The sequence below is a fragment of the Marmota marmota genome, unplaced genomic scaffold (genome assembly GCF_001458135.2).
Source record: "Marmota marmota marmota unplaced genomic scaffold, marMar, whole genome shotgun sequence".
Classification (NCBI taxonomy): Eukaryota; Metazoa; Chordata; class Mammalia; order Rodentia; family Sciuridae; genus Marmota; species Marmota marmota.
Genome location: NW_026000051.1, coordinates 4,312,542 through 4,339,487, shown reverse-complemented (window position 1 = coordinate 4,339,487; position 26,946 = coordinate 4,312,542). Strand labels below are relative to the sequence as shown.

Genomic DNA, 26,946 nt, shown 5'->3' with positions numbered 1-26,946 from the left:
GTGAAGTGACGAGCCCAGAAGCCGAGACACAGAGCCCCAGCCCCAGCCCCAGCCCCAAGGAGACTCCTAGACACAGGCCCTGGAGCCAGGTCCCCCCTCCCACGCCCCGCACCAGCAACACACAGGGAAGTGGCTTTAAATAAAGCGTTTATTGATTAGCGAAGCTTATAACAGTTTGCATAGGATCTTTGATACCATATCTGGGAACAATGATCGAAACCCCCAAGGCACTAGAGGAGAGATCGGAAGAGGTTAGTGACGTGACCAAGATTAGAGCTGGGGACTGGGGGTCCCTGAGCACCTGTGAGCGCCATCCTGGGGGTCTAAGGCCCCTGCCCTGGGAAGTACGTCCAGGGCATGGAGGCTGCAGGCCTGGGGACACACGACCACCCAGGGACACGGCAGAGATAGTTCCTGCCCCAGCCACCCTCCCCTCACAGTGACAGGGGAGACCCTGGGGAGGGACTTGCCCCTCACACCAGGAATAGATGGAAGGGACAGCGGCTAAGCCCACAGTGAGTCACAGGGACACTGGGGGAGAGGCCTGGAGATTAGGATGAGGCCAAGCTCAGATGACTCCAGATCCTGGGGGTTCTCGGGAGCCCTCCCTCTGTCCCTGGGGAGCCCCTTCCAGCTCCGGTGGGCACAATCCAGCCCCTGAGCCCTGCCTCTGAGTGAGTGGGGACACAGGGGAGCAGGAAGGCCTGGGAGGGATGGGGAGCTACAGAGCCCCCCACTCTGGCTGCAGCAGCCCTCACTCTGCCATCTCGGCTTCTTGCTCAGGTGACTGTAACCTCTTCCAGAGGCCACCTACTTCCTCCCCTCGGGACACTTCCCCTCCACAGACCAGCACATTCTAGGCCTTTCTCCTCCACCCAGGCCCTAGCCCCTCTCCCCTGAGAAGCCCCGACACCTCCCCCTCCTCCAGCACCCTCGCCTGCTCAGGCCTGAGGAGCCCCCTCCGCCTCCCTCAGTGCAGCCAGCGGCCAGGTCTGCATCCACCCTGGGACTAGCCTCTGGGACCCGGCAGGGAGGCTGAGGAGGGGACAGGACAAGAGGCAGGGCCTCAGTGCTCCGCCTCCCCCCGACACCCAGTGCCACAGGCCAGGTGCCATGCGGGGCCATTCACCAGCTTCCCAGGCTCCCTGGCGCAGCACCCGACGCTCAGTCTCCCTCTCCCCAGGAGGACGGCAAGAGCAGGAGGGCGGGCGGAGGGGCTCCCAGAGTGTCCAGCCCCCAGCACAGAAGAAATCCTCGAAACCAGAACTTGCGTCTGAGATCAGCCCGCAGGGAGAAGGCAGGGAGAAGGGACTGAACCCAGAAAAGTGACTCAGGGGGGCCCCACCCCACGGTGCCACGCCACCCTGCCCCGCCTCCACCACAGGGCACAGATGGGGTGCCCTCCCCAGCGCCTCAGAGGGAGGGGCCGGGTGCCGTGTCCAGCAGAAGGGGCAAGCAGCCTAGAACTCCGTCTGCATCCCCAGACTGTCCTCGGTGGTGCGGATGCGGGGGCAGCCGCTGGGGCTGGACACCTGCTCCCCTGTTTCCTGGTCACTGGGCTTGGGGGGCTCAAGGTCCACAGCCTTTCCAGGTGGGAGATGCTGAGCAGGGGAGACGGGTGGCGAGGAGGCCCTGGGAGCCGCCGTGGGCTGGGGACTCTCCTGGGCAGGGTCTCCATTGAGCAGGGAACTTTCTGGTGGAGGGCTCTCAGCTCGCAGACCCTGGGACAGCAGGCTACGGACCTCGGTGACACTGTCCGGGGACGCAGGTGACGGCGGCTCAGAGCCAGCCTGGAAAGGCAGCCCTGTGTCCTCGTCCTGGACCACAGACATCACCTGCTTGGCACGCCGTCGCTTTTCCGAGAGCGTGGCTGCTTCCGGGGAGCCAGGGCTGCAGCTGCCCTCGCCCCTGTCACCACCACTGTCGCCGTACTCCTCCCCCCAGTCGATGGGCGCGCCCTCGGCCAGCAGGTGCAGGTTGGGGTCACTGTTGTGCATGACCATGCTGTCCCGGTACAGGTTGTGCTTCCGCTGCACCGCGGCCTCCTTCACAGCTAGGGGACACAAGGGGAGCGACAGACGCTCAGCACAGGGACCCGTGCCCACAGGGGACCGGCTTCAGCCTCTGTCAGGGTCTGTGACTGGGATGTGACTCAGTCCAGGCCTCACTGGTGGCTGAAGTAGCAGAGCTGGGACCCTGGCTGGCAACCACCATGTCCCTTCCCTGACCCTCCCAGCAGAGCCGAGGTCCAGAGGGGACACGTGAGGCCCAGAGAGGAAGCGCTACCCTCCTGGAGCCACACAGCTACCAGTGGGCGGGCCCACCCAGGGCGGGGGCTCAAGCCTTTCCCTGCACCTAGTGTCGAGCCCGGGCTCACCCTGCAGGATGTCCTTCACGACCGTCTGCAGCACCACCTCCTCGTACGTGTTCTCCACCAGGATGAACCTGGCGAAGTCCTCGAAGATCAGCTCCTGGAAGCGTGGCAGCTCCTGCGGGCGGGTGGGCAGAGACGACGGGTCAGGACGGCCAAGGGGCAAGGGGCGGGCGAGGCTGGGCGGGGACTCACCGACTTGCAGGTGGGTGCCAGCTTCTTGAGCAGGAAGGGGATGGTGACCTGCAGCAGCGCCTCCCGGAAGAACCTCTTCCGCACCGAGCTGCTGTCGTAGTCGTATTTCTGCAGGGAGGAGTGGGGGGCGCTCTGGGTGGGAGGCTCCGCCAGCCCGGTGGAGGCAGTCCCCGCGGCCATCAGGGCGCCCCCCAGGGCAGCAGCGCGCTCACCTTGAGCACGCGCTCCAGGATCCTCTGGATGGACTTGCACAGCTCCTCCTTGGTGGGCCCCTTCCCCAGCTCCTGGTGCAGGAGGGTCTCGAAGGTGTACACCGCGTTGTCCATTTGCTGCGGGCACACCAGAGTGACCTCAGCCCCTTCCTGCCCGGGCCTGCCAGCTCTGGGCCTGCCCGCCCGCTGACTGGGATGGTCCTGCCCCTGCCACGGAGTCGGGCCCTGGGGCCAGTCCCTGCCCTGAGAGCAGGAAGCAGGGGGAGGGAGGGGAGCGAGGAGGGCTGCCCGGAGGAAGGGGAGCCAGCTGACTGGCGCCGAGGCACAAGCACAGGAGGACACTCTGACCGAGAGGAGAGGCGGAGGGAGCGGCGGTGGGCAGGGTGCAGGCCGGGCTGGGGGCAGCAGCCGGGGGCCCACCTCTCGCATGTGGATCTGGGCTCTCTGCTTGAACACGGAGGTGCTGGACACGTCGAAACGCTGCTGCAGCCCGTCCAGCCGCAGCGGCTCCATCTTCTCGTAGCAGCTCTGCATCTTCAGGGGGTGGTAGGCCAGCTGGGACAGCTTCTCCATGTACTGCAGGGAGGCGGGGCGTGTGGGACCCGGGGCCAGGAACAGCCTCAGAGCCCTGGGGCCGGCCGAGGTGGCCAGCGCGGAGGGTGAGGATCTGGCTCTGGCGTGGCTCACACCTGGAGCTGCGGGGCCTTCCCGGCTTCAGCCGCATCCTGCTTTAGGAGCTGCCGCCAGGGGTCAGTGTCCCTCTCTAACTGCTGGCCCCCACCAGGACCTGTGACAACTTTGTCCTGGTGGCCCGCCCCTGGTCTCCAGCGGCTCGGTGTCTAGAGACTGAGCCTGAGAGGAGGGCAGCCCGCGCCGGGCCACATGGCCAGCCCCTGGGAGAGCCAGGCCTCACCTCGCCCAGCTTGTCGATGCCGCCCTCGTTGATGACGTTCAGGTTCATGTCGGTGACCTCCTTGAAGAAGACGTCGCGCACCTCAGTGAAGCCCTGGCTGGTGGGCACCATCAGGGCCTCCAGTATGGACGGGATGTAGGGCTGGACGTGGTTCCGGACACACACCTCGGCCTTGGGGAGGATGAAGGCTGCGGGCACAGGGAGCTGGTCAGCAGAGGCTCCGGCCCTGGGGACACTCGAGCGCCTCCAGCTGTCCCTGAACCCGGAAGCCAGGGGCGTTCTCTTTACAGAAAACCACTAGTGGCGCCCACAAGCTCCAGGGCTCCAGCCAAGGAGCTGATAAGGGAAAAGGCCACGCAGTGAGGCCGCGAGGACAGGAGGCCTCGGGGATGAGAGCCGGCAGCGCTGACTCGGCGCCCCGGGTGGTCTTCGCCTACTGCAGCAGAGGGGAAGGGCCATCTTGGGGAATCTGGTGACTCTAGAAAAACAGAACAAGTGCTCCTGGGCACACATACTACCCGGAGGGGCACAGAGCAGCGTGGCCCTGTGCAAAGTCGACACCCAAATTTGGGAAGCATCTGGGTTTATCAGAAAGAAAGAAAGCCGGCAACCTGCCCCGGACAGCAGCACAGCCTGGCCCAGGGACGAGGGCTCTCCAGGGCGCTCTGACCGAGCGTCTTCACCCAGGGGAGACTTGGTACCACCCCCGGCTGGCTAATGTCAACTCTGGGTGTCTCATCCAGCACCTTGCGAATGCAGCTGGGGAGGGTGACCTGAAGGGAACTGACAGCGCTCAGTGGACGTGCTGGGGACAGACAGGAACAGACTCCCACCTGGGGACAGAGAGGAGCTTGAACTGCTCTGGAGAGTAAATGTCACAGAGGCGAAGCCACACCGGCTGACGGGCCAGGACAGAAACCCGGGTCAGCCAGGGTGACGAAGGCTGCACGAAAATCCCAACCTTTGCCAGGCACGTGGCGCACGCCTGGACCCCAGCAGCTCAGTCTAGGCCCTGAGGGCTCTGGACGGCCCTAGCGTCTCAGCGACCCTGTTTCTAAATAAAATACAAAAAAGGGCCAGGGACGTGGCTCAGTGGCTAAGCAGCCCTGGGCTCAATCCCGGTACCAAAAAAAAAAAACGGTAAAAAAACAAAAAACCCTCGGCCTTCAGGACCTGGGTTCACAGAAATAACTGCCCCAAATGACGACTTGGAGGGACTGGAGGGGCCACAGACGATCCATGAGCGACGCAGGATCCTGCAGCAGGAAGGAAGCCGTGGTCGGCGGGGGAGGCCCGAGGTCAAGCACCTTCGGGCTGTGGCCGCGGCACGGCCGGCTGCCCACCTCGGATCTTGCTGGCCAGGTGCTCCTTGGAGGTGATGATCTGGTCCATGTCGGTGCGGATGACAGCCTCCATGGCCGGCCGGGCCAGCTGCAGCTTGGACAGCACGCCCTGGAAGTGCGCCTCCGCCTGCTCGTACACCATGCGGTACACGGCGTCGGAGATCTGTGGCACAGGGGGCGTCAGCGCCGGCCGGGGGCACAGGCCAGCTGCTGTCCCCACCCCGCCTCAGGGTCCCGGCCACCCACCTGGATCCACTGCCGCTGCCGCTCCTGGGGCTTTCCCCTCAGCCGCGGGGAGAGCTCTGCCTTCAGCTCGGGGCCCAGCTCCTCCATGACCAGGTTGCTCAGGATCTGGGACCAAGAGGCAGAAGGCGGGGCAGGGCTGGAGCACCCAGCCACAGCTTCCTCTCGGCCACTCCAGCCCCTGCCTCTGGCTTGGCTTTGCTCCATGCCACCAACTGCCCTAGCTCCTGAGCATCGTCCCCACTGGTTGGACCTGTCTGCAGGGTGCCCTGCAGGGTCCTCAGGATCAGGGGTCCCACCTCTGGGCCTTTGCACATGCTGCTCCCCACCTTGAATACTGCTCTCCCTTCCCGTTTTGCCTGAACATGCTAGTGTGTGCGTGGGTGTGTGGAATGCCAGTTTCTCCCGAGGGCTGGGGCTGCATCCTTCCTGCTCACAGCTGTACCCCAACACCAAGTCCACGGAGGTGATCAGTAGATAACAAGTATCCCAGCCAGGCGCGGTGGCGCACACCTGTAATCCCAGCTATTTGGGAGGCTGAGGCAGGAGAATCGCGAGTTCAAGGCCAGCCAGGGCAACTTGTGAGAACTTGTCTCAAAAAAATAAAACAACAATACCCCCACTTCACCGGCCCCCACTTGTCCAACTCTGAGCTGCGTCTCTTTCTGAACCTACAGTCCCCAGAGCCCCCCTCTCTGCTCCAGCCCCACCCTCCTGGCCCCAGGGTGACTTCCACAGGCCCTCTGTCTTCACCTGCACCTCGTTCCCACACAGCATCTCCCAGGTGCCATACAGCTCCTTCGACTGGCGGTACATGCGGATGGCATCCGTGAACGCAGGGCCCTCCACCTTGGAGTCCTCCGGGATCCCTGCCCAGAGGAGGACAGAGGTCACCAGTGGTCTCCACCAGAACTGACCAGACCCCCCCCCCCAACATGGCACATGTGTCATGAGGGACACGTGACACCCTGGCAGCAGCTGTCATGACAGGACAAGCAGCCCAGTGGTGCCCCTGCAACCTCATCCCCAAGGCCCCGGCCACTAGGTCTATGTCACAGAAAAAGTCGGGCTGGCTCTGAGGTCAAGCCACCGGCTCAGCATCACCAGGACAGGAGAGGCAGGACTAGGAGCCACCCTCTCCCAGGGGAGCCACCCAGAGCGGTTCCAGGGTCTGTAGCCGCGTTCCTCTCCTTCGGCTGGACGGGCTCTGCATGCTTCCCCGCAGCCCTGGATAGTGGACAGTTCCAGCTGGGCAGGCCACACAACCCGTCCCAAATACTCGACCCTGCGGCCCAACATGAGGGCAGCCACCGACGACCCCTAAAGGAAGGAGAGCAGCCCGGGCCAACAGCCTGACAGACAGACAGACAAGGGGCTGGCTGAGGCTCTCTCTAGGTCACCCAACCCAGAGGGGCCTCGGTTTCCTCTTCTGAACAATGGGAACGGTGACCCTGACCTGGCCTCACATACCCACTGGGGACTCCCTGGGTCAGTGTGGGGACAGGCTCAAGCTGTGAGAGCCGAGGGGGCCGGTCGGGGCCTCCACAGGACACCGCTGCCTGTGGAGAAGCCTGGCAGCAGGAAGTTACAAAATCTGACCGTGGACGAATGTGGTTAGAATGCACGGAGCCACGCAGGGCGGTCTCCCCTGGCCACGTGCCTTTGACCACAATGTCCCCAGAGCCCAGAGAAGGGGAAAAGGCAGCCTGTGGCTCAGAACCCAGTGCCCACGGCAGTGACTACAGGGTTAGTCACCCCCACGGAGAAAAAGCCCCGCTCTGCTGTGGGGAGGACCCTGCTCTGCCCACACCTTGGGACCAGCCTCGGGACCCAGGGGTGGAGCTGGATGAAGCTGGGCACCGGGAAACCCAGGCCCAGCCCCTCCCCGCTGAGCAGAAGGGACCCACATCAGGAGGGCATGCTGGGAGCAGGGCAGGGTTGTTCCAGCTGACCCCCAGGGGTAGGGGCTGCACCCTAGAGACTGGCTTTGCCTGGAAAATCGGGCAGTGCAGAGCAGCCTCTCCACATGAGGTCGAGCTGCATGAGGTCCTGCTGGGTGGCTTCCCAGGGGGGAATGGGTGAAGAAGGGGCAGGGAGCAGGAGGGAGGCTCCGTGAGGCCCTCAGGCCCTGGCCAGCCAAACAGGAGCCGCTGACTCTGGGCACTCCCTCTGTTCCACACAGCCCGCACCTGAGTTTGACAAGCTTGGGGGGTCACCTCTCCTGGCTCTTCCTGTGTGTCCCCCAAACAAGATCATATATTAAAGCCCTAGCCCTCAGGGCCTCAGAGCCCTGTGTTGGACCAGGGCCCTACAGAGATGCTAAATTGGAGGATTAGGGTGAGACCCCACCCAAAGGCTGATCCTTAACAAGGGGAAGTTTCTTAAAACAAGAAAACCATGGCTTGGCACAGTGGTGTGTGTGCCTGTCACCGTCCCAGCTACTTGGGAGACTGAGGTAGGAAAATCACGTGAGCCCAGGAGCTTAGGGCCAGCCTCAGCAACTTAGTAAGACCCTGTCTCAAAATAAACTAAAAAGGGGTGGGGGCGTAGCTCAGTGGCAGAGCGCTCGCCTGGCATATGCCAAGCCCTGGAACCCAGCAAAAATACATGAAAAACAAAACAGAACCAAAAAATATGTGCCCAGAGGGACAACTCCGCTGACACCCTGACCCAGATGTTCGGCCTCCAGAGCTGGGAGAAAATGGCATTTCCATGCCAGCCCCATCTTGGCAATTTGGTTATGGCAGCCCTGGGAAAGTAAGAGACCAGGCCCGGAGACGCCAGCACACCAGCTCATTAACCCTCAAGACCAGTGGGAAGCTGTCCTCACCCAGAGGGAAGACACCAAGACTGCCTCAGGCACACAGCGGGACGGCAGAACAGGCTGGAGCCCACTACCCCCTGGTAAGGGCGGAACCAGAAGCCTCTGGAGAAGGGAAACTGCATTCCTCAGCCCTGGGCAGCAGGAGGAGCAGGAGGGAGACCTCAGACAGGAAGAGGCCTGACCTCTGCACTCAGGGCTCACAGAGGACTCCACAGCCAGTGCCCCAGCGCCTCCTGCCACCCCCCCACCCCCACCCCCCGCTGCTCCAGGAATGCAGGATGTGAGGGGGGGCCCTAGGACGAGCTGGCGGCCACCCAGCTTGGCCTACTTCCCCACCACCCCCCACTTCCTGGCAGCCCCAGGAGGGAGCAGTTCCAGACTCCACAAATTCCAGCCCTGCCTCCAAGAGGGAAGAAGCAGAGAACTTTCTCACAGTCCTCAGGGTGGAGCAAAGAACCGTGTCTGGAACCTGCCTGCAGTTCTCGCCCTGGGGTGAGGGGGCCAGCCCAGCCAGGCCACCCTTGTCAGGCTGCCCCTCCTTCCCTGGCCCCCCCTCCTGCCCAAGGCATGCCAGGCCCACCGGGCTCTGCAGGCCTCCGGCTGAGTGCTCCCTGCCAGGCTCCCGGCCAAGAGCTGCCAGAACCAGCTCACCCACTCTCCTCTGAGCCTTATCACCCCTACTGTACACCTGGGGACTGAATGGTGGCTCTCCCCCAAGGTTGGGTCCCTACCCCTTCCACCACGTGGCCTGGGGTCACCCACCCAAACAGACTAGGTCAGCCAAAAGCCCTGGAGAGGACAGCGCTGGCCCAGGGCTGGGGGAGGGGGAGGCTGTCCCAGGCCAGGCAGCCAGAGTCTGGGCCAGAGCCACGGCCCCAGGGACCTGGGAACAGGAGGCCCTTTGTGGCAGCAGGGCAGGGCCCAGCCCAGGTGGCAGGAGTTGGCCTGGCTGCATCCAGGCGGGCAGAGGCGGTTCTGAAGGGGGCGGGTGTGATAGGTTCCACCCAGGGGCCCACACAGTCCCTTCCAGGGCACAGAGCTGTGCCCAGGGCAGGGGAAGTGCAGCATTCTCCCTCTGCTTTCCTGGGGCAAGATCACCAGGAAGTTCAGGGTCCAGGACAGGGTTCCTCCCATAGAGGCACTTGACCCCCCACCCCACCATGAGAGACAATCCTAGACTTTCTTGGTACTGGGGAACATTTTGATTTAATTCCTTTGAGCCCTATAAGGCCAGCCAGGAGCAGTGGTAGAGGCCTATAATCCCAGCAACTCAGGAAGCTGAAGCAGGAGGGTGGCAAGTTGCCCAAGGCCAGCCTGGGCAACTTAGGGAGACCCTGTCTCAAAATAAAAGATATAAAGGACTAGGACTCAGTAAAGTGCCCCTCGATTCAATCCCCGGTACTAACACACACTCACACACTCACACACACACACTCACACAAGAGCCCTACAGGGCCCTTCCAGACTTGAACCCAGAGCGCCCACTTCAGTCCACTTCAGGTTCCCCCAAGTTCAGGGCCTGGGAGTTCCTCCTCTGTTCAGCTCCTGCTCTGTCTCCCTCCGTGCTGCCCCTCCAACCCTGTGACTATTCAGTCTCAGCCATCATTGCCACGATGGAGGCTGCCCTGATTGACACCCCCCAAGTCTCAGGGCCAGCACCTCCCCCAATCCATGCACAAGGCTCCCTGGTGGCTCCCCCCACCCCCAGCACCCAACACAGCTGACTCATCACCCTGGTGGCTCATCTGTTTAACATCTGTCTCCCCCTCCAGACAGCCAGCAGGAACACGATACCAGGCAACACGCCTCACTCCCTTGCTGCATCCTCAGAGTAGACACAAGTGTCAATAAATGAGCTGGAAGGGTCCCCACACAAGTTTACAGACAGGGAGGAAGTGGTGTGCCTGGATCATCTTGCATGTTGGTGGTCAGGAGGGAGATGATGTAATAAGAAAAATCTTAACCAAGCAGGGTGGACTCTCACTGTGAATCCCTAAAAACCCCCTAAGACACATGAGGGATTATCACTTCCATTTTATAGAGGATCCAAGAGGGAAGTCATTCGCCTAAGGTCATATTGCTAGAAAGTGGTAGAATCAGGATGTGATTTTGTGATCCAGGGTCTGAGGACTCAGCAATCACACCTGTATGAACAATCTCCTAATTTTTTTTTCATGTCCCCCACATGAGGGAACAACACAGAAGTGTTTTCATCAAGGAAGATGAAGAGCAATAATCAAAACATTTTCTTACAATCCCAGAAGGAAAATTGGGATGGCACATAGAGCTGGGATGCCACACCACACTCAGCCACCAGGTGTCGCCACTCAGCACATAAACAAGCACTGCCCATCTCACCATTGTTGCAGTGCCGGACACAGTCCTGCATCACAGCCTGCCACTTGTCCTGCTCAGCTTCTGTCATCATGCAGAAGTAGTAGTGACGTGCATAAGGATGCCAGAGGATGAGTGGGAACTGTGTGGGACACTTGAGGATGGGGGCATTGCCCGATTTCGAAGTGGTGCCTGTGGAGACAGAACCTGCTAAGCAGATGCCCTCTGCAGTTTCCCTGGGTCACAGGACAGCAGGTCAGTAGGGAGGCAGCAGCCCTCTTTCTGTCCTCCACAGCCCGGCTAAATGAATCAGGGTAGTGGAGGTAAACTGTATCTGCCTCCCTCCTGGGTAAGGTTCTAAATTCTGTGTGAACAGGTCAGAGCCCTCAGGTTCAAGGCCAAGCATTATCTTCTTGGATTTCCCTTCAAATTTCAGCTACAGAGGCCAAGGTGTAGTTTAAATGTCCCAGAGGGGAGGGAGGCCGCAGGGCGGGGAACAGAATAAATAAAAAGGAATTCTTCTCTTCTGATCCACATGGATATTTGAGATCCAGGAGATCACCGGCCCTGGGCTGTGACCCGCCCCTGTGGTTAATATGACAATAACAGTTCTGTGGCCTGGTATACACAGCACTGCTCAGGGTGCCACACCCTAAGATCCGTCCTCTCAGCACCATATTTCATAGATGTTGAGGGAGCTGACGGTTGGAGTCGGGAGGTAGCCACCTGTGCTGATCCAGCCAGCAGCCAGTGTCAGGCCTGGTGTCCAGGAACTAGACTCCAGCCAAGCCTCAACCACCATGGGGGCACTAGTCCCAAATCCCAGCTGGGGGCATAATGTGTCCCCCAGCCCCTTGGTGCCCAGGAAGGTCTGAACAGCAGGTGATGTTCACATGAGCCTTCAGGCAAGCCTCCCAGGGTGAGTGGAAGTGGACTTCCTGGCACAGCGCCCCTCACACACAGCACTGATGTGACAGTTTACAAGGCAGGGTTGCACTCCTCTTCTCCCTGGAGACTCTCAAGGACTCAAGAGGTCCTTGGGAAGGGCAGAGAGCAAGACCCCCACTCCTCAGCTGTGAAGTACAGGGCTCAGGCATGGCAGGACTCAGGTGAGGGCCCACCATGGTCCAGGTCCATCCCCCAGTGTGGCCTCAGGGAACACTTCTCAGGCCTACCAGGCTTCTCCTTTGCAGGCTCCGCTGTGCTTGGCCTCTGAGGGCAGCTCTAGGCCCAACTGGCTTCTCTGAAAATGTGGAGCCTGGAGTAAGCGTCTCAGGGCCACCCCCTCCCCTGGCCAACTCCTGAGGTCTGTGCAGGGCAGCGTGGCTGGGGTTTGGAGGGGCCTATTTACCTGGTAATGAGTTGCCAACAAGCTCTAGGTACTGGTCCACGGAGGTGAGGATTTTGTAGCCTGCACTGTTGATGACGGCTCGGGGTGGGACCTGCCGCTCATAGGCCTGGGGAGAAAACAAGAGATATGGTCCCTGAGTGCTAAGGGTGTGTGGCCAAGCCCAAATCCCATCTCCAACTCTGGCTCCAAGGCAGGGAGGAGGAGAAGTAAGACCAGAAGTGGGGAGAGAGGGATGAGAAGAGTGTGACCACCCTGGTGACTAGAGACAGCTAGAATGGCAACCACAGCCTAGCGCCAGGCTCCTACCTCAGAGCTGGAGGAGAATGGGGTGACAGAGTCCACACAAATTGTTGAGCAAGCGCCTGGCCCCTAGACCAGGGCTCAGTGAGCTTTGTCGAGGTGGTAGCTACTATCGTTACTACTGCCACTGCCTCTTCTCTTACCAACAGCTCCACTAGCTGTCTGTTACATACTGGGCAGTGTCCCAGGGGCAGTGCACGCTTCATTTCACAGAAATGCTCATAATCCAATAGGTGGATTCCTCACAAATTACCACAGGCAGGAAGTGGCAGATATGAGCGAGGGTACCGGCCTCTAAAACCTGGGATCTTTGAGCATTACCATGAACTGTCTCCCTCCACCCACAACTTCCTGGGTTCTAAGCACCACACAGGTCTCGTTTGGAGGAGAAATGGGTCAGGACACAGCTCTCCTCATCCAGTAGGGGGGAAATTTTGATGTAATAGCTCATACAGCTGGGCTGCTGGGCTGCTCCCTGCCACGAGGTGGCACTATTCAAAACACTTCCTGAGAGCAGCTCAGAGCCTTCATGGCAGTGATTGGCAGCCTGGTCCCAGATCTTCAACACCACCCTAAAACTTGTTAGAAAGGCAGTTTTTTGACTCTACCTCAGACCTGAATCAAACTCTGGGGGTAGGCCTAGTAACCTTTTTAAACAAGCCCCCAAGTTGATTCCGATGCATGGCAACGCTCGAGAACCACTAACCTGGGACTCGAGGCTGCTCCTGTTTACATTACTTGAAAATGGACCTGCCCTGAGTCAGGAAAGCCAGGCAATCCCTTGGGCTACTCGCGAGAAATATTTGGTGGATGAAATCAGGTCTATGGCTCAACCCATTGGGGCTTCCCCGAGGACCCAAAGTAGATAAGGCAAGATCAGCTCCCACTCCTCTCCGACATTTCCTAGCACAGCAGGACAGCGGGGAGTCATGGAAGGAGAAGGGGTGCCTTGCCCAGAGGGCAGCCAGGCAGGGGGCAAGGAAAACAGCTTCCAGGGGCTGTTGAAGAGCAAGGATGGAGGAAGGAACCAGGGGGAGGCAGGAACCCAGCCAGGAGGGAAGCCAAGGTGGGCGGAGGGCCGGGCACAGGCCTTGGCAAAGGAGGGATCAGGAATGTGAGGAGGAGGCTCCTGACAGCTTTATGAGCTGGGCACCTAGACACAGAATGAAATGCCACTCAGAGAAGGAACCCAGGGGAGCAAAAGGGGCTGGGGTGCAGCTCGGTGGTAGAGCACTTGCCTAGCATGTCCAAGTTCCTGGGTTCCATCCCCAGTAATGGGGGGGGGGGGAGTAAACCAGGGGAGAAGGAGGTTGGAAGAGGCGGGGAAGGCACCAAGATCTTGCTTTGGCCTAGACCACAGTGTGGGAAGATGGCAGGGGTGAGGGCCGGGGGCCTGGGGGCCGCCCCTCACCACTTTGTTCTCATACAGCACCAGCCCATAGTTGTGGGGCACAAGGCTGAAGCGGTTCCGCCACTTCTTGTTGTCCTCCTGGTACTGGAAGAGGTTCCCCGAGAAGATGATGCGCTCCTCCAGTGGCACCTGTAGGCAGGAAGGGGCAGGAAGTGAGACCCTCGGCCTGCAAGGGAATGGGGTCTCCTAGGCTCTCATGCCTTGAGGGCACCCTCTGCTCCCACCCAGCCTCACCCAGGCCTCTTGAGGGACCTGCGTCTCACCCACTTGGCAGAAGAGCCAGGCTCAGGGAAGTGAAGGGGCTCTTCTGGGGGCCAGGCAGGGCAGTGGTGGCACAGGGACTCGGACCCAGGGCAGACACAGCCAACAGGGACTGGGTCTGAGAAGCAGGCTGCCTGCCCCAGCCACCCACCACTGCCACCTTGGCGCAGGGCAGTCACACCAGCTGGAGGGGATATGTCTACAAGCGAGAACCTCAAAGGCCCCAGTGTCCAAGCAAGTTTCTGCAGACTCTGGGCCTCGGTTCCCCTCAGAACTACAAAACCTTGAACAAGGTGTATCCAGAGAGCCTCCCCAGTTCTGAAGCTGACCACACAGCCCCCCTGAATGTGGGTAGGAATAGAGGGGATCTCAGTCTGGGTGTGTTCGGTGTGTGCTCTTGGGGCTGGGGATTGAACCCAGGGGTGGTCTACTACTGAGCTACATCTCCAGCCACTCTCACTTTTTTTGAGAGAGAGGGTCTCACTAAGTTGCTGGTCTCGAACTTTCTATCCTCCTGCCTCCTGAGTCACTGCGATTACAGGCATGGGCCACAGCACCAGGCTGCACATGCTTAATGTTTGGCCAGTGACCTGTGTGGCCTGCAGACTGCCCAGACCTCCTACAAAGCCTCCCTTTCCTCATCTGTAACATGAGGACAGTGGCACCTGGCAGCCACTATCAGGAGGAGTCAGGGTCCATGTGATGGTCTCCCAGTTCCATGGACTGACTTGGGGGTGGGACCTTGGCTCTCTGAAGAGGGTCCTTGGACCAGGGGCGGGAACCCAAGCTAAAGCTATGGCCATCCAAGCACCCACTTCCTGAACAGACAAGTACCAGGAAGCTTCTAGAAAAGAGCCAAGAAGCCATGATGGAACAAGGGGGACTCAGGGTGGTCTAGTGCTGTCTCTCAGTAAATTCTGCTTGTTCCGTGACACACGCAGTTCCCTCTATAAGAAAAACAACCATCGAAGCCCCTGCAACGGAAGTGCAGGCCCTGCCTCCTGCCCCCGCCCAGGGCCCTGCATGCTCCTTCTCCCCAGCTCCACTGGAACGACACTCCTGGAAAGGAAGGCCATTGTGCTCCAACAATAGGAGCCGCCACGCTTCCTACCCTGGCTGAAAATATTTACAGGAAAAAAATAAAAAAAACTGCCCCCCTGCCGCCCCCCAGCCCCGTGGGCTGGCGCGAGTCAGAGCTGCAGCACAGCCGTCTATATTTAGACCACTGGAACCAGCCCTCCCACCGTCTTTTCCAGAAAAAGCAGCCAGAGTTGTCCTACCACCCTGGAAGACCCCTGCCTGCCCATCCTGGCCAGGCCTCTTTGGTCTGTGAGCCCCCAGACCTAGGACAGGGTGGTCCCAGCTGTGCAGAGGCAGCTGGGCCAGGTAGTCAGACTGGGCACCCCACTGCCACGCCCACCCCAGAGCCCGGGCCACACACAATGGCTGCCTGGCTGCGGGTGTGGGTTTTATTTTGAAGACTTTCAAATGGCAAAGCTGTGTTTGGAGGGGAGGCCTGTGGGAAGGGGGACAGAAACAACAACCCAGGCAAGACTCTGCAAAGCATCAGAGAGCCAAGGCTCCCCGCCCCGCCCGGTCACCCATTGGAGAAGCTGGACACATATCCCCTCAGAGCCCTGTGGGGGGACTGAATGAACTGTGTCCAGCACAGAATAACCACTGTCTTCATTTTATCTTATTGCTGCTTTAATTATTATCACTATTCTCATTTTCTTTTAAATTTAAGTTGTAGATGGATGCAATACCTTTATTTTATTTATTTATTTATTTATTTTTATGTGGTGCTGAGGATCCAACCCAGTGCCCCATGCAATCTAGGCAAGCGCTCTGCCACTGAGCCCCAGCCCCAGCCCTTCATTTTATGTTTAATCATCACTGATTGTTTCTAATAAAAACAATCACTATTATTATTCTGAGTATTAATACTATTTTTTCTGGACTGGAGGTAGAGTGCTTGCCTGAGGCCAGGGGTTCAATCCCAGCACCACAAAAACAAAACAAAAAAGAACAGTATCTCTTATTGTGATCAGGACTTTGCATTGTGATGGGTTGGTGCCTGACAAAATGCACTCCCCACTCGGGGCTGGCCTCAGTCACTGTTTCCCTGCGGTGAGCACCCCTGTGGATGTGAAAGGCAAGATAGGCCTCACCGAGGATGGCCCCCACTTTTCTTGCATTACTAGAACCTGGGCTGCCTGGGACCTTTCATTCTAGAAGGGGGAGCAGCTCTGGCCCTGCTCACCTAGGCTGGACTCCTTTCCTGCCACACAGGTGCCACCTGCCAGACACCCAAGCCAGGCCACATCTGGACACCTCTGCTCCCTGCTGTCATGGGGTCCTGAAGTTGCCATGACACAAGGGGAAGACACAGCCTTTTCTGGGTCCAAAAGCAAGGCACATGATGCTCTGGGGGACCCCAACACAGTCCTGCCCTTTCTGCCCACTGCCCACTGGGCATGAGCAGAAAGGGCCTGTGCCAGGAGTCTGAAGCAGGCTCTGAGCCTACCTCCCATCCTGGGGAGTCATCCTGAGCACTGAGGGCTCAGGAGCCACCTGGCTGACCTGGTGGGCACCTCACTTCCATGGCATCAGCTTAGCCAATCCAATCTCCCAGAGGGAAGCCAGTGGTTGCCCTGCAGCATCAACCAGAGGTTAAGTAGTTACTACAGAGCCATGCCACTTCCTGCTCGTCACCCTCCCTGTGCCACCAGCCTGGCCAACCAGGGGGCAAAGAGTAGAGGTCACTGAAAGGGACTGATCCCATCCCTGGGACATGCAATGCCATCAAATAGGACTTCCTGGGTTGACAGAGGGATCCCTACACCATCCCCAAGGGAGTGACAGCTGGCTTCTCTCCCAAGTGTCAGCAGCTTCCAGCCGGGAACCCAGATCCCGACCCACATCCTGAATCCCTTCCCCATTCCTGCCTCTAGCCCCTCACCAGGGCGGCCAGAGTCCATTCCCCAGAGGCTTTGGGTGCCTCCGCCAACCCACACTGACCCCCAGGATGGAGCCGGGCACCTTCTAATCTGACAGATATTTCCTGGGAAAATGTAATCCTGCTGCTGATGGGTACAGTCACGAGGCAGGTGACAATGATGGCACCAGCCAACTCTCCCGAGCACCTTCCCTGCTGCAGCCACAGCTGCCCTGGGAAGAGGTGTCTCATCCCCCGGATAGAGCGGTAAACGGAGGCTCCTCGAGGGCAGCTGGCTTTGGATCTGCTATCAAGACTCGGGCCCAGCTCCCACCATGAAGGGCGTGGGCAGCGGGAGTCCCTGGGGAACCAGGGGCCCTGAGACGCCGTCAGGACAACAGGTCCCCTCCGCGCCTCTCACCTTGCGCCAGAGCAGCTGTGCCTGCGGCAGCCCAGTGCCCTCGATCTCGTGGCGCATGCTGTTGAAGAGCGCCACGCCATACTGGTCCTCATAGAAACGCAGGAACTCCGTCAGGATCCTCCCGGTTTTCTCTGAAGGAGAGGAACAAACACGGCATAAGCTGCTGTGGGCACCCAGCCCCAAGCTCGTGCAGGCCTCGCTCCTTCTGCAGGGCATCCCGGCCAGCCGCGTGCTGGCTGTGCAAGGTGGCCGCCTGGGGGAAGGGAGAACCTTCTGGAACGGAATATGGGGAGCGGCCACTCGGAAAACCGCAACGCACAGGCCCCTGAAAAGACGCCCGGCTTCACCAGAGACCAAATGCCAACCAAGCAAAACCACAAGGTCCCGTCAGACCAGCAGGGAAGCCCAGAAGCTGGAGAGCTGCCGGCGGCCGTGTGCGCAATGTGGAGGGTGCTGCATCCCTCGCTTACGCCTGCGGGGCAGTCCAGAGGCACCTGCACCGAGGCAAGGCAGAAGCCAGAGGTTGTGCAGCAAGCAGAGCGTCCACACAGGACCAAGAGGCGGAGATCTACATGGAGACCACGGACGGGGGACGGGGAAGGCGGCACAGGCTGCCTAGAAGAGAAGGCAAGTCACAGAATCACACGTTGAATGGTGTCTCGTTAAAAAGGAGTCCAGGGCAGGAGGATCTCAAGTGCGAGGCCAGCCTCAGCAATTTAGTGAGACCCTGTCTCAAAAAATAAAAAGGGATGGGGGTGTAGCTCAGTGATACAGCTTCCCTAGGTTCAGTCCCGAGAACTCGTGGGGGGAAGGATCACTCTGGGTGCAGGAGGTGGGAGGTTGTCATTTTAACAGCATTTGAGTTATTTTATAATCATGATTCCTTTAAAAATAGAAAATAAACCTAAAACAATCTTCCCCGTAGCGGTCTGTCTGCCTTTGCTGGCCATTTGCTTCTCTCTTCTGCTGAAGCAGTTCAGGCAGAGGGTGGGTCCTGGGACCTCCACCGTGGGCCTGGCTCTCAGCAGCCCTGCTCTCGGCCCAGCGGGACGTCCTCCCTCCAGATGCGGGAGACTGAGGCCCAGGCAGGGCTGCGCGCGCCGAGGGGAGGGTTCCTGGCCCCGAGAAGCCGCGGCCCGAGTCCGGCCTTCCACGCAGCTTCCCTCCCAGGCCTCAATTTCCCCTCCACACCGGGAGCGCTGGACTCGGGGACGGACAGGCCCTGTTACCTCTGATGGACTTGGATTCCATGCTCCAAAGACCTGCTCCTTTCTCAAAGGAGAAGGAGCTGGCAGGACCCTGCCTGTCATGAGGCCAGTCTCCGAGGGGCCAGGACACCAGGCTGGGTCAGCACTTCACTTAATCCCCAGGCTGTGAGGAAGGCCCCGTAACCTCTTTACAGAGGAGTCTGGGGACCCATCAGGGGCTGAGGCCAGGGAGGAAGGAGGGCTCAGGGTCTCTGGCTTTCTGAAGGACGCCTCGCCCCGCAGCTCTCCCCAGCATGGAGCAGCTCAGCCCGCCACCCCTCCCGGACCCCGCCTGCCTGCGCACCCCATTGCTGGGAGGAGGCGGGGTGGGGGGAACAAATGAGGAATTTGCTTTGATGCCGATTTTTTTAAAAACCATAAACAATCAGAACTCTCTCGGAGGCCACGGAATTGTTCTGGAAGAAGACGAAGCGGGGGAGGGGCGGGAGAAAATGAGTCGAGGTGGTGAAGAGACCAGCATGGACCCTCACGGTCACCATCCCCTGCAGCTGCCCCTGAGTGTCAACCCTGGGGACAAGCCAGTTCTCGACACATGATCCCAAAGGAACATGAGGACCCTGGAGAGCCAGCACCATCACTGTCCCCATTAAGAGGTGAGGAGGCTCCTGGACCCAGTGGTCTCCGCCTGGGCTCTGCTGACCCCCAGAAACCTTGGGCCTGTGGATCTCAAGGGCCCTTGGCCATGGCCCTGGGAGGCCCAGCCTGGCCCTGGGGCATCCACCCCCAGACAGGACTTCAATTCCTGGATGTCTGGAATCTGGCCTCAACCTCAGGCCAGGAGGGAGCTGGAGAGGACCGGCTCAGGTCTGCCCAGCCCACGACGGCTCCCAGCCGCGGGCTGCAGGGTCCAAGGGGGAGCGGCTCCGTTCAGAAGGCCTGGACAGTGGAGGGACACGGGGGCAAGTGCGCCAGGAGCAGGCCCGCTCATCGAGGGGCGTCCAAGGCCCGGGTCAGGCAGGGCCGCGGGGCAGAGAGGACGCCCAGGAGCCCGGAGGGAGTGAGAACCGGGAAGATGCTGTGGCCAGCGCCCCCGGGGAGGGAGCCAGAGGCCGAGTGGAGGCTGAGCTTTGGGTCGCTGGGTCGGGCTGGTACTGCCAACAGGCATAAAAGCACCTGGCAGAGGGGCCGGGCAGGGCGGGAGGGCCAAGGGCGAAATCCATTCTCAATCCGCCAGGCTGGGCGCCCGGGAGATGAGGGCCAGGTCCAGAGCGGGCGGCGTGGGAGAGGCAGAGGCCCGGGCAGAGCGGGAGGCACAGCGATGGGCCGTACCCCAAAGGAAACGCAGCAGCCATGACCCCACCCCCAGCTGCCACCACAGGCATTTCTTGCTCCCCAAACTCAGGCGCTGGGTAGCGCCGGATCCAAATTCAGATAAACCCACAACCTGAAATTCCAGAGCCAAACAAGTGGGACAGTGGGGTTCCCCACGCCCAGCACTCCTGGAACTCGGGGCCCCTGGGTGGGGTGGGGTGCGCCGGCCGGGGAAGGGTGAGGGCTAGAAGTGCCAGGTGAGGGCGGTGGCAGCATCCGCCAGGGGTTCCAGGCAGAGAGGACGGAGGCCCAGCTGTGCCTGGGAACTTGGTATGCTCCGCATAAGCCTGGCAGCCCAGGGGCAGCTGGGAGGGAAGATGGCGGAGAACAGGGCCACGGGCTGGCTTCTTGGCACAGGCAGCCCTGAGCACATTCTTGAGAGATGTCCTCAGCCGGCTGGGAAGGAACTGCCACGTGCCTGGTACAAAGGGAGAGCCACAGAAACACGAGACGAAACGTAGGGGTGCTCTGGGGGCCACCGGAACCCACAAGGCCAGCAGCACTCAGGGAGAGGACCCGGGTGGGCACCGTAGCCCTGGGGCATCAGGGAGGCCGAGCCGGACCACGTCCCCTGCCTGCCCAGCTCTCCGCCGAGACCCATCCAGCCCCTCACCTTGGGGGTCCTCGTCGGCCCGCCCTGTGAGCACTGCTCAGGACCCACTTCTCCCTGTCTTGCCACCCTGCAGCAGCCATCTCCAGACAGCTGCCAGCAGAACATCCCACCGTCTGTCCCCGTGTGGGTGTCCATGGGTAAGACAGTCCAGGAACCTGGGGCACCTTCTCTCCTCCACCCCTGCTCACCAGCTCTTCCTGTTCCCTCCCAGAGGAGACCCCACACAGCAGGGACTTGGGAAGACACCGGACAGGGCTTCGGAGATCAAGGCTCACCACCCTGAGGGGCTTGACATCCAGAGGTCACACAGCAGATGGAGGCAACTGCAGCTCCAGCCACTCGGCTGACCCTCGGGTCCTGGTCCAGCCATTGCCCATAGGGCCCCACAGCGCATCCCCACCCCAGAGGGATCGAGGAAAGAAGCCGTGGCTCCCCTGCAGAGTAGGGCCCACCTCATGGTCCTGGCCAGGACCTGGGAGGCCACCGCTAAAGGACATGACACAATGACGCGGTGCTACAGAGGTGCTGGGGTGGGGCAGCCTGCTTGTGCACCAGCCCCACCCGCCCTCCTGCCAAATGCGCTCATCCTCCCTCCGCCATGACTCAGCCCAGGTGCTGCTGCATGAGAAGCCGCGGTGGGGTTGGGGGATGGGCGTGGTGGGCAGAGCCTTCCTCTAGCCTCCTGGTGAAGGCCAGATGCCAGCCCTGCAACTCCCAGCTCTCTCAGAGCCTCAAGTTCCTCATCTGTGAAATGGGCATCCCAGAACCCATTCCCTCTGCTCTGCAGAATGCAGACGGCCGGCGACAGTCTCTGCCTGGGGCCGCCCCAAATCCTGAACGCTACCGCCAATCCTAATAGCGCTTAGCTCACAGTAACAGTGGTTAGAGACTGTCTCCAGTCTCGATGTCACAGCTAACAGGGTTGAGGGCTGGGTAGACAGCTCTGAAAAAGACACTTCCCGGGACACAGGGACAGGGCAAAGCACCCGCACCCTCACCCTCTCACAGGGCTTGATTTGCAGCCAGGAGTAGAATCTTCCAGCGGGCTGCTGCACACCGGGTGCTCCGTGGACCTTACCGTGACTGGACCCATCTCTCCAAGGACAACCCTCTGGTGCCGTGGAGGGTAACCCTGAGGGCCCCTCTCCAGCCAGCCCTACTAACTGGACCCAGAACTCCCAGGGCTCACGGTGCCTGCCTACCCACTGAGGACCGACCCCACTCAACACTCACAGTATTATTATCTCCATTCTACTGTTTTTTGGTTTTTTTTTTTTTTGGTACTGGGGATTGAACCCAGGGGCACTTGACTACTGAGCCACATCCCCAGCTCTATTTGTATTTTATTTAGAGACAGGGTCTTGCTGGGTTGCTTAGTGTCTCACTGTAGCTGAGGCTGGTTTTGAACTTGTGGTCCTCCTGCCTCAGCTCCCAAGCCGCTGGGATCACAGGTGCACACCACTGTTCCCTGCTCCATTTTACATTTTACACCGCTCAGAAGGGGGCAGAAGTGGGTTTCAAACCTTGGCTCAGTGCCTTCCCAGATCCCCCCTCCCACGAAGCCTCCCCACCCCAGTGTCCCCTCATGTGGCATTGCTACAATTTCCAAGGTAGGGCTTCATCTTCTCTTCTTGCTGGGTCCTTGTCCAGTCCCAAGGAGAGGCAAAGCAGGCATTATTATCCCCATTTCATAGATGGGGAAACTGAGGCTCAGAGAAACGAGGTCACTTTCCCAAGGTCACACCGGGGCAGGCACAGAGCCGGAGCAGAAACGCAGGCCTTCAACCTCCACTTGCTCCCATCTTGCCAGAACAGCAGGGAATCTGCCCACCCACTGGGTCCTCTCGGGCCTCCAGGTCCTAACTCTAAAACGGGTGGGTGGGTCTCTGTCGCCTCAGCTGACCTAAAATCTTAACAACAATCTAATCAGCGCTGCCCTGGCCTCAGGAGCTGACCACGATGCTGGCCTCAGCACCTCCTCGGAGTGGCTGGTGACTCAGTCTGACCAGGGCTAACCGCAGCCACCTCATGCTGGACAGAAGGGCTGCGGGATGGGGGGTGATGGGGCACCATCTCCACAGGGGCATGCAGGCTCTGGTTGGAGTCCCAACTGTCACCTACCAGCTGTGTGGCCTCAGCCAAAGCACTTCCCCCCCTCTGAGCCAGTGTCCCCCTCTGCAAACTGGAGGTAGCAGGACCTGCCTGCCAGGGTTCTGAGAAGATGATGCCTGACTAGGAGGAGGCACAGCATGGGGGCTCCTAGAAAGTGTCTCTGATCCCAGGTCCTCCAGCCCAGGGAGAGGCCCCTGAAACCGAGGCTGAGCCACCCCCAACCTGGCTCAGCCCCACGCCCAGCAGCCAAGCGCCCGGAAAAACACTCATCTCTGGTTCTCCAATCTGACAATGTTAAGGATCATGCTACTTCCTGTGGTGACAGCGGGGACTGAGCAGGAACTGGAGAGGCCCCCGGGCGGCCTGAAGTTCCCTAGAGCCTGGGGAGCTGGGGACAGGGAGCTGGGGACAGGGTGCTAGGCCCACTGTGCAGATGGGAAAAATGAGGCTCATACAGAAGAGGCTTGCTGAGCTGAGTCTGGGGAGGAGTGCAGAGTCCCTGGGGAGCGTCCCTAGATAGCTATGTCCCCAAGGGTCTAGGACACTAGGTGAAGGAGGGCCTGCTCTGTCCTCTCGTGGCTTCCCCGGGCCAGTGCATGGCATAGCTTGTCCCACCTGGATCATCATCCCCCAAATCCAACCCGACCCTGGGGCAGGCAGGAGTGGGACCAGGAGTGTTTCCGACAAGGAGACCGAGGCCCAGAGACCGGGGAGCCCTCCAGTCTCCTACTGAGCCACAGCAGAAGCCAAATCTGAACCCAGCTCCCAGCCCCAGAGCCAAAGCCTGAGTCCCCACTCCACCCTGATGGCTGGGCATAGGGACAAGGAAGACCATCTCCAGCCCAATCACATCCAGCCTCATGTCAACCACGGGCTTCCCATCAGCCCCAGCCCTGGTTTGGCCCTAGCTCAGTGCACCGGGCCAGGCCCATCCCTGAAGTCACCCAGTCCCTCCAGTGGGCTCAGGGACACACCTCACCCATAAGGCCCAGCCCCAGTTTCAGGGTATCAGAGCTGAGAGGTTTGTCGACTGAAACCAGGCAGGTGACAGTAGCCTGGAGGGTGCGGCAGGCTCAGAACCTGCCTGCCTGGTTCCTGGAGCAGGTCCAGGGTGGGGAGGTCGGGGAGGCAGCCAGGGGCACTGACCCCACCCACCCCACGCCCAGGGGACAGCAGAGGTGGAGTGGGGGCAGGAGCTCAGTTTGTCATCATATCAGATGTCACGAAGTTGTCCAAAGGACCACCCTGAGCCAGGTGTGGTGAACACCTGTGATCCAGCAACTCAGGAGGCTGCAGCAGGAGGATCACAAGTTTCAGCCAGCCTGGGCAACTTAGTGAGACCCTGTCTGAAAATTAAAAAATAAAAAGGGCCGGGGATGTGGCTCAGGGGGTAGCGCGCCCCTGGGTTCAACCTCTGTAGGACCAAAAACAAAACAGGACCACTGTTGCCATCATCTGCCTGGGACAGCAAGGGAACCTCAAGTCTAGAGAGGTGGTGACACTCTCCCAGGGTCTCAGAGCACACTGTGACAGAGCTGGGCTGGCAGGCCAGGCCCCCACACCACACCCAGGCCCTTCCACCTGACCACCGACTCTATCAGCTGACAGCAACCCCATGGTGCCCGCTACACAATTCTTCCACTTTACAGAGGAGCACGCTAAGGCTCAGAGAGGCTAAGTGACTTCCCCAGCAACACTCAACCCAGAGCAGTCGGAATCTATCATGGAACCAAAGTTTGGGCAAATCCACCTCCCACCCACCACCAGACTGCCAGCCCAGGACACAAAACCTCCCCACAGCTCTGGCCCTGTGGGTGGCCTCTCTCAGAAAGGCTGACACAGAGCCCTACTAGGGACCTGTAATCAGGTGGGAAGCCGGGAGGAGGGGTAATGACAGGCTCCATCAGCCAGCAGGAGACGGGGCAGGCAGGGGCCCATGAGAGCCTGAGCTAGCAGCCAGGGCCCTGCAGAGCCCAGCCAGCCAGGTGGGCAGGGGAGCCAAGGCCCCCAGCCAGTGCACTTTGTTCAGAAGGGGACAACGCCAGGAAGGGTGAGGGACTGCAGCAGGCCAGTCTGTAAGCTGCCCTGGAGGAAGGGCACCCAACACCTGTCCAGCAATGGCAGGTCCTTGGACCCCACTTCTGGGCCCCCAAGGAGCAAGACCTGCTGGGTTCCCGCCCTAGCCACCCTCTGCTCCCCAGTGCGAGGCCACCAAGGTGAGCCCTGCCTCCTCACTGACCAGGGCCCAGTCAAAAGGCTGGCACAGCTCAGCCCAGCCTGCGCCCCCCGCCGGCCACTTCTATCTCAGGCCTCATCCTGGTCCCTGGTTCTTCCCACACACGGCAGCAGACGGGAGGAAGCCTGACCACCTGGAACCTTCCATGGCTCCCACTGCCTTTGGGATAAAAGCTAATCTAGTCTGGCCCAGGGCCTGAGGGTCTGGGGCCTTGCACAGGCTGCTCCCGGGTCTGTGGAGCTCACTCCCAGCTCTACCTGCACCAGCCCCTCGCCCAGAAAGACCCCAAGATGGGCAGGTGTCCTCCACCTACTCTACAGCCCCGGGGCCTGCTGCTGGATGAGGCCTGTTCCTGTGTGACCCCAGCAGGCAGCACACATTACACCTGCAACAGGGCCTCAGCAGAAGGGAACCCAGGACCTGAGCAGGGACAGCAACCCTGAGCCAGAGCCACCCCAAAGGGAGCCAGTCCCCCTGAGCCAAAGGCTCCCGAGGTGCCCGAGACGCTTACCCCAGGAAGGAAGCTATCCCAGCCCAGGGCCTTGGCCAGTCCCGGGGTGAGGGAGCAGCACAGCACTGTCCTTCCCTGGGAAGGTGACTGCAGCCTCAGCTGTCCTGAAGGGACCCTCTGCTGGGTCGCCCCTTCCCCGACACCAGCTTTTAATGATAAAAACCCTCTTCCCCAAACACAGCAACCACAGCACAACCAGGCCGGGTAAGGACAGTCATGGGTCATGTGTGCACGTGTGCGGGCAGCTACTGCATGCTGGGGACTTCGCGTGTCCAGAGGTCATGCCGCCCGCCCGTGCCTGTAATCCCAGGGCTCCAGAGGCCGAGGCGGGAGGATTACAAGTTCGAGGCCAGCCTTGGCAACTTAGTGAGGCCCTAAGCAACTTAGCAAGACTCTGTCTCAAAAATAAAAAGATCTGGGGATGTGCCTCCGTGGTGAAGCACGCCTGGGCTCGACCCCTGGGAAAAAAAGTCCAGCAAAGGGCAGTCAGGAAAGGAAGGCCTGGGCAGCTGAGCAGCTCCGCTGGGCCACGGCAGGTGAGGGGCCATGCTGGCCAGAGACCCCATGCTTACAAGTGGCCAGAACTGTGTGGACTGCACAGCCTGACGTGGGCCCTGACAGAGCCCAGGACTGACCGAGAAGTGCCCGTGAGGAAGCACAGTGTAAGGCCAGGGACGCGGCCACGGTCGGCCAGCTTCACTAGGGCTCCACCCCAGGCAAGCTGACCTAGACTCCAGGGCCGTGGAAACATCTAGAAGACCACAAGATGCGCTTCTTAAAGGATCCCGCAGGACCTGAAGGCCCAAGGACCATGCTCACTCACTCATGGCAGGGCCCAGGGGGCTGCAAACAGGGTTCACCGAATTGAACCCGAGATCCAGGACCTGAGTGGGGCCCCTTTCCCTCTCCTCCCAGGGCCATGGCCATGTCCTAGTTTCCTACCTACAGCGGCTGGGTGTTCCTGCTCCCTGCTTTCCTGGTGCTGGCGAGGACACCCCTCCCACATTCCCAGGTCCCAAATCCCAGTCAGACTTCAAGCCCCTGCTCGCACATCGCCTCCTCCTCCGAGGTTCATCAGTTCCCCATTTGCATGTAATTTTAATACCAATAACTGCAACAGGAGTCAATGCATGTCACAGCCCAGGGCCAGCACTGAGGCAGCTCCTAGTACTTGTTAACCTGCTGCCAACGCCATTTCATGGAACCCCCACCCAGACAAATGATTAAACCCATTCTAGGATTGAGGAATCTGAGGCTCAGAGAGGGTAAGTGACTTACCCAGCATCACGCAGGGAAAAACAACACTGGGATGCGAACTCCAGTCAGCTTTGGTTCCCTGCTCTCTCTCAGCACTAGAACTGTGTCCCAAGGGAGAAGCAGCTCAGAAATAAGAGTTGACTCTGTTAGGCCATTCTTCTTTTGACTGGCAGCTCCCCAGGTCAGAGTGGTGGCTTATTCACAACTCTCCAGAACCTTGCATGACACAGGCCTTGGGAGAGGAGGCAAATATGTTCCAGGGCTGAGTGTTAAATCAAGGAGCAAACCCTGAGCTCAGAATGGATTCTCTGCGCCTTAGTTTCCTCATCTGTAAAATGGGCATAGCATGGCTGGGTACAGTGGTGAATACTTGTAATCCCACCTACTCAGGAGGCTGAGGTAGGAGGATCACAAATTCAAGGCTAGACTCAGCAACTTAGTGAAACTCTCTAAGTGAAAATGGTGGGGATGTAGCTCAGTGGTAGAGTCCTTCCTAGCATGGACAAGGCCCTGGGTTCCAA

General features: G+C 60.0%; 1 protein-coding gene across 1 annotated transcript; it reads right to left on the bottom strand.

Moving 5' to 3' along the window:
• Positions 1-132: 132 nt before the first annotated feature.
• On the bottom strand, positions 133-17,348 carry Niban2 (niban apoptosis regulator 2). The gene is made up of 13 exons (XM_015497558.1): positions 17,118-17,348; positions 13,498-13,626; positions 11,787-11,892; positions 10,460-10,627; positions 6,031-6,146; positions 5,281-5,385; positions 5,035-5,197; positions 3,692-3,879; positions 3,199-3,354; positions 2,779-2,895; positions 2,567-2,674; positions 2,378-2,489; positions 133-2,053 (listed from the first exon to the last, which is right to left on the bottom strand). The coding sequence occupies exons 1-13, from the start codon at positions 17,331-17,333 to the stop codon at positions 1,461-1,463; spliced, it is 2,277 nt and encodes a 758-aa protein (XP_015353044.1). The 5' UTR covers positions 17,334-17,348; the 3' UTR covers positions 133-1,460.
• Positions 17,349-26,946: the final 9,598 nt, after the last annotated feature.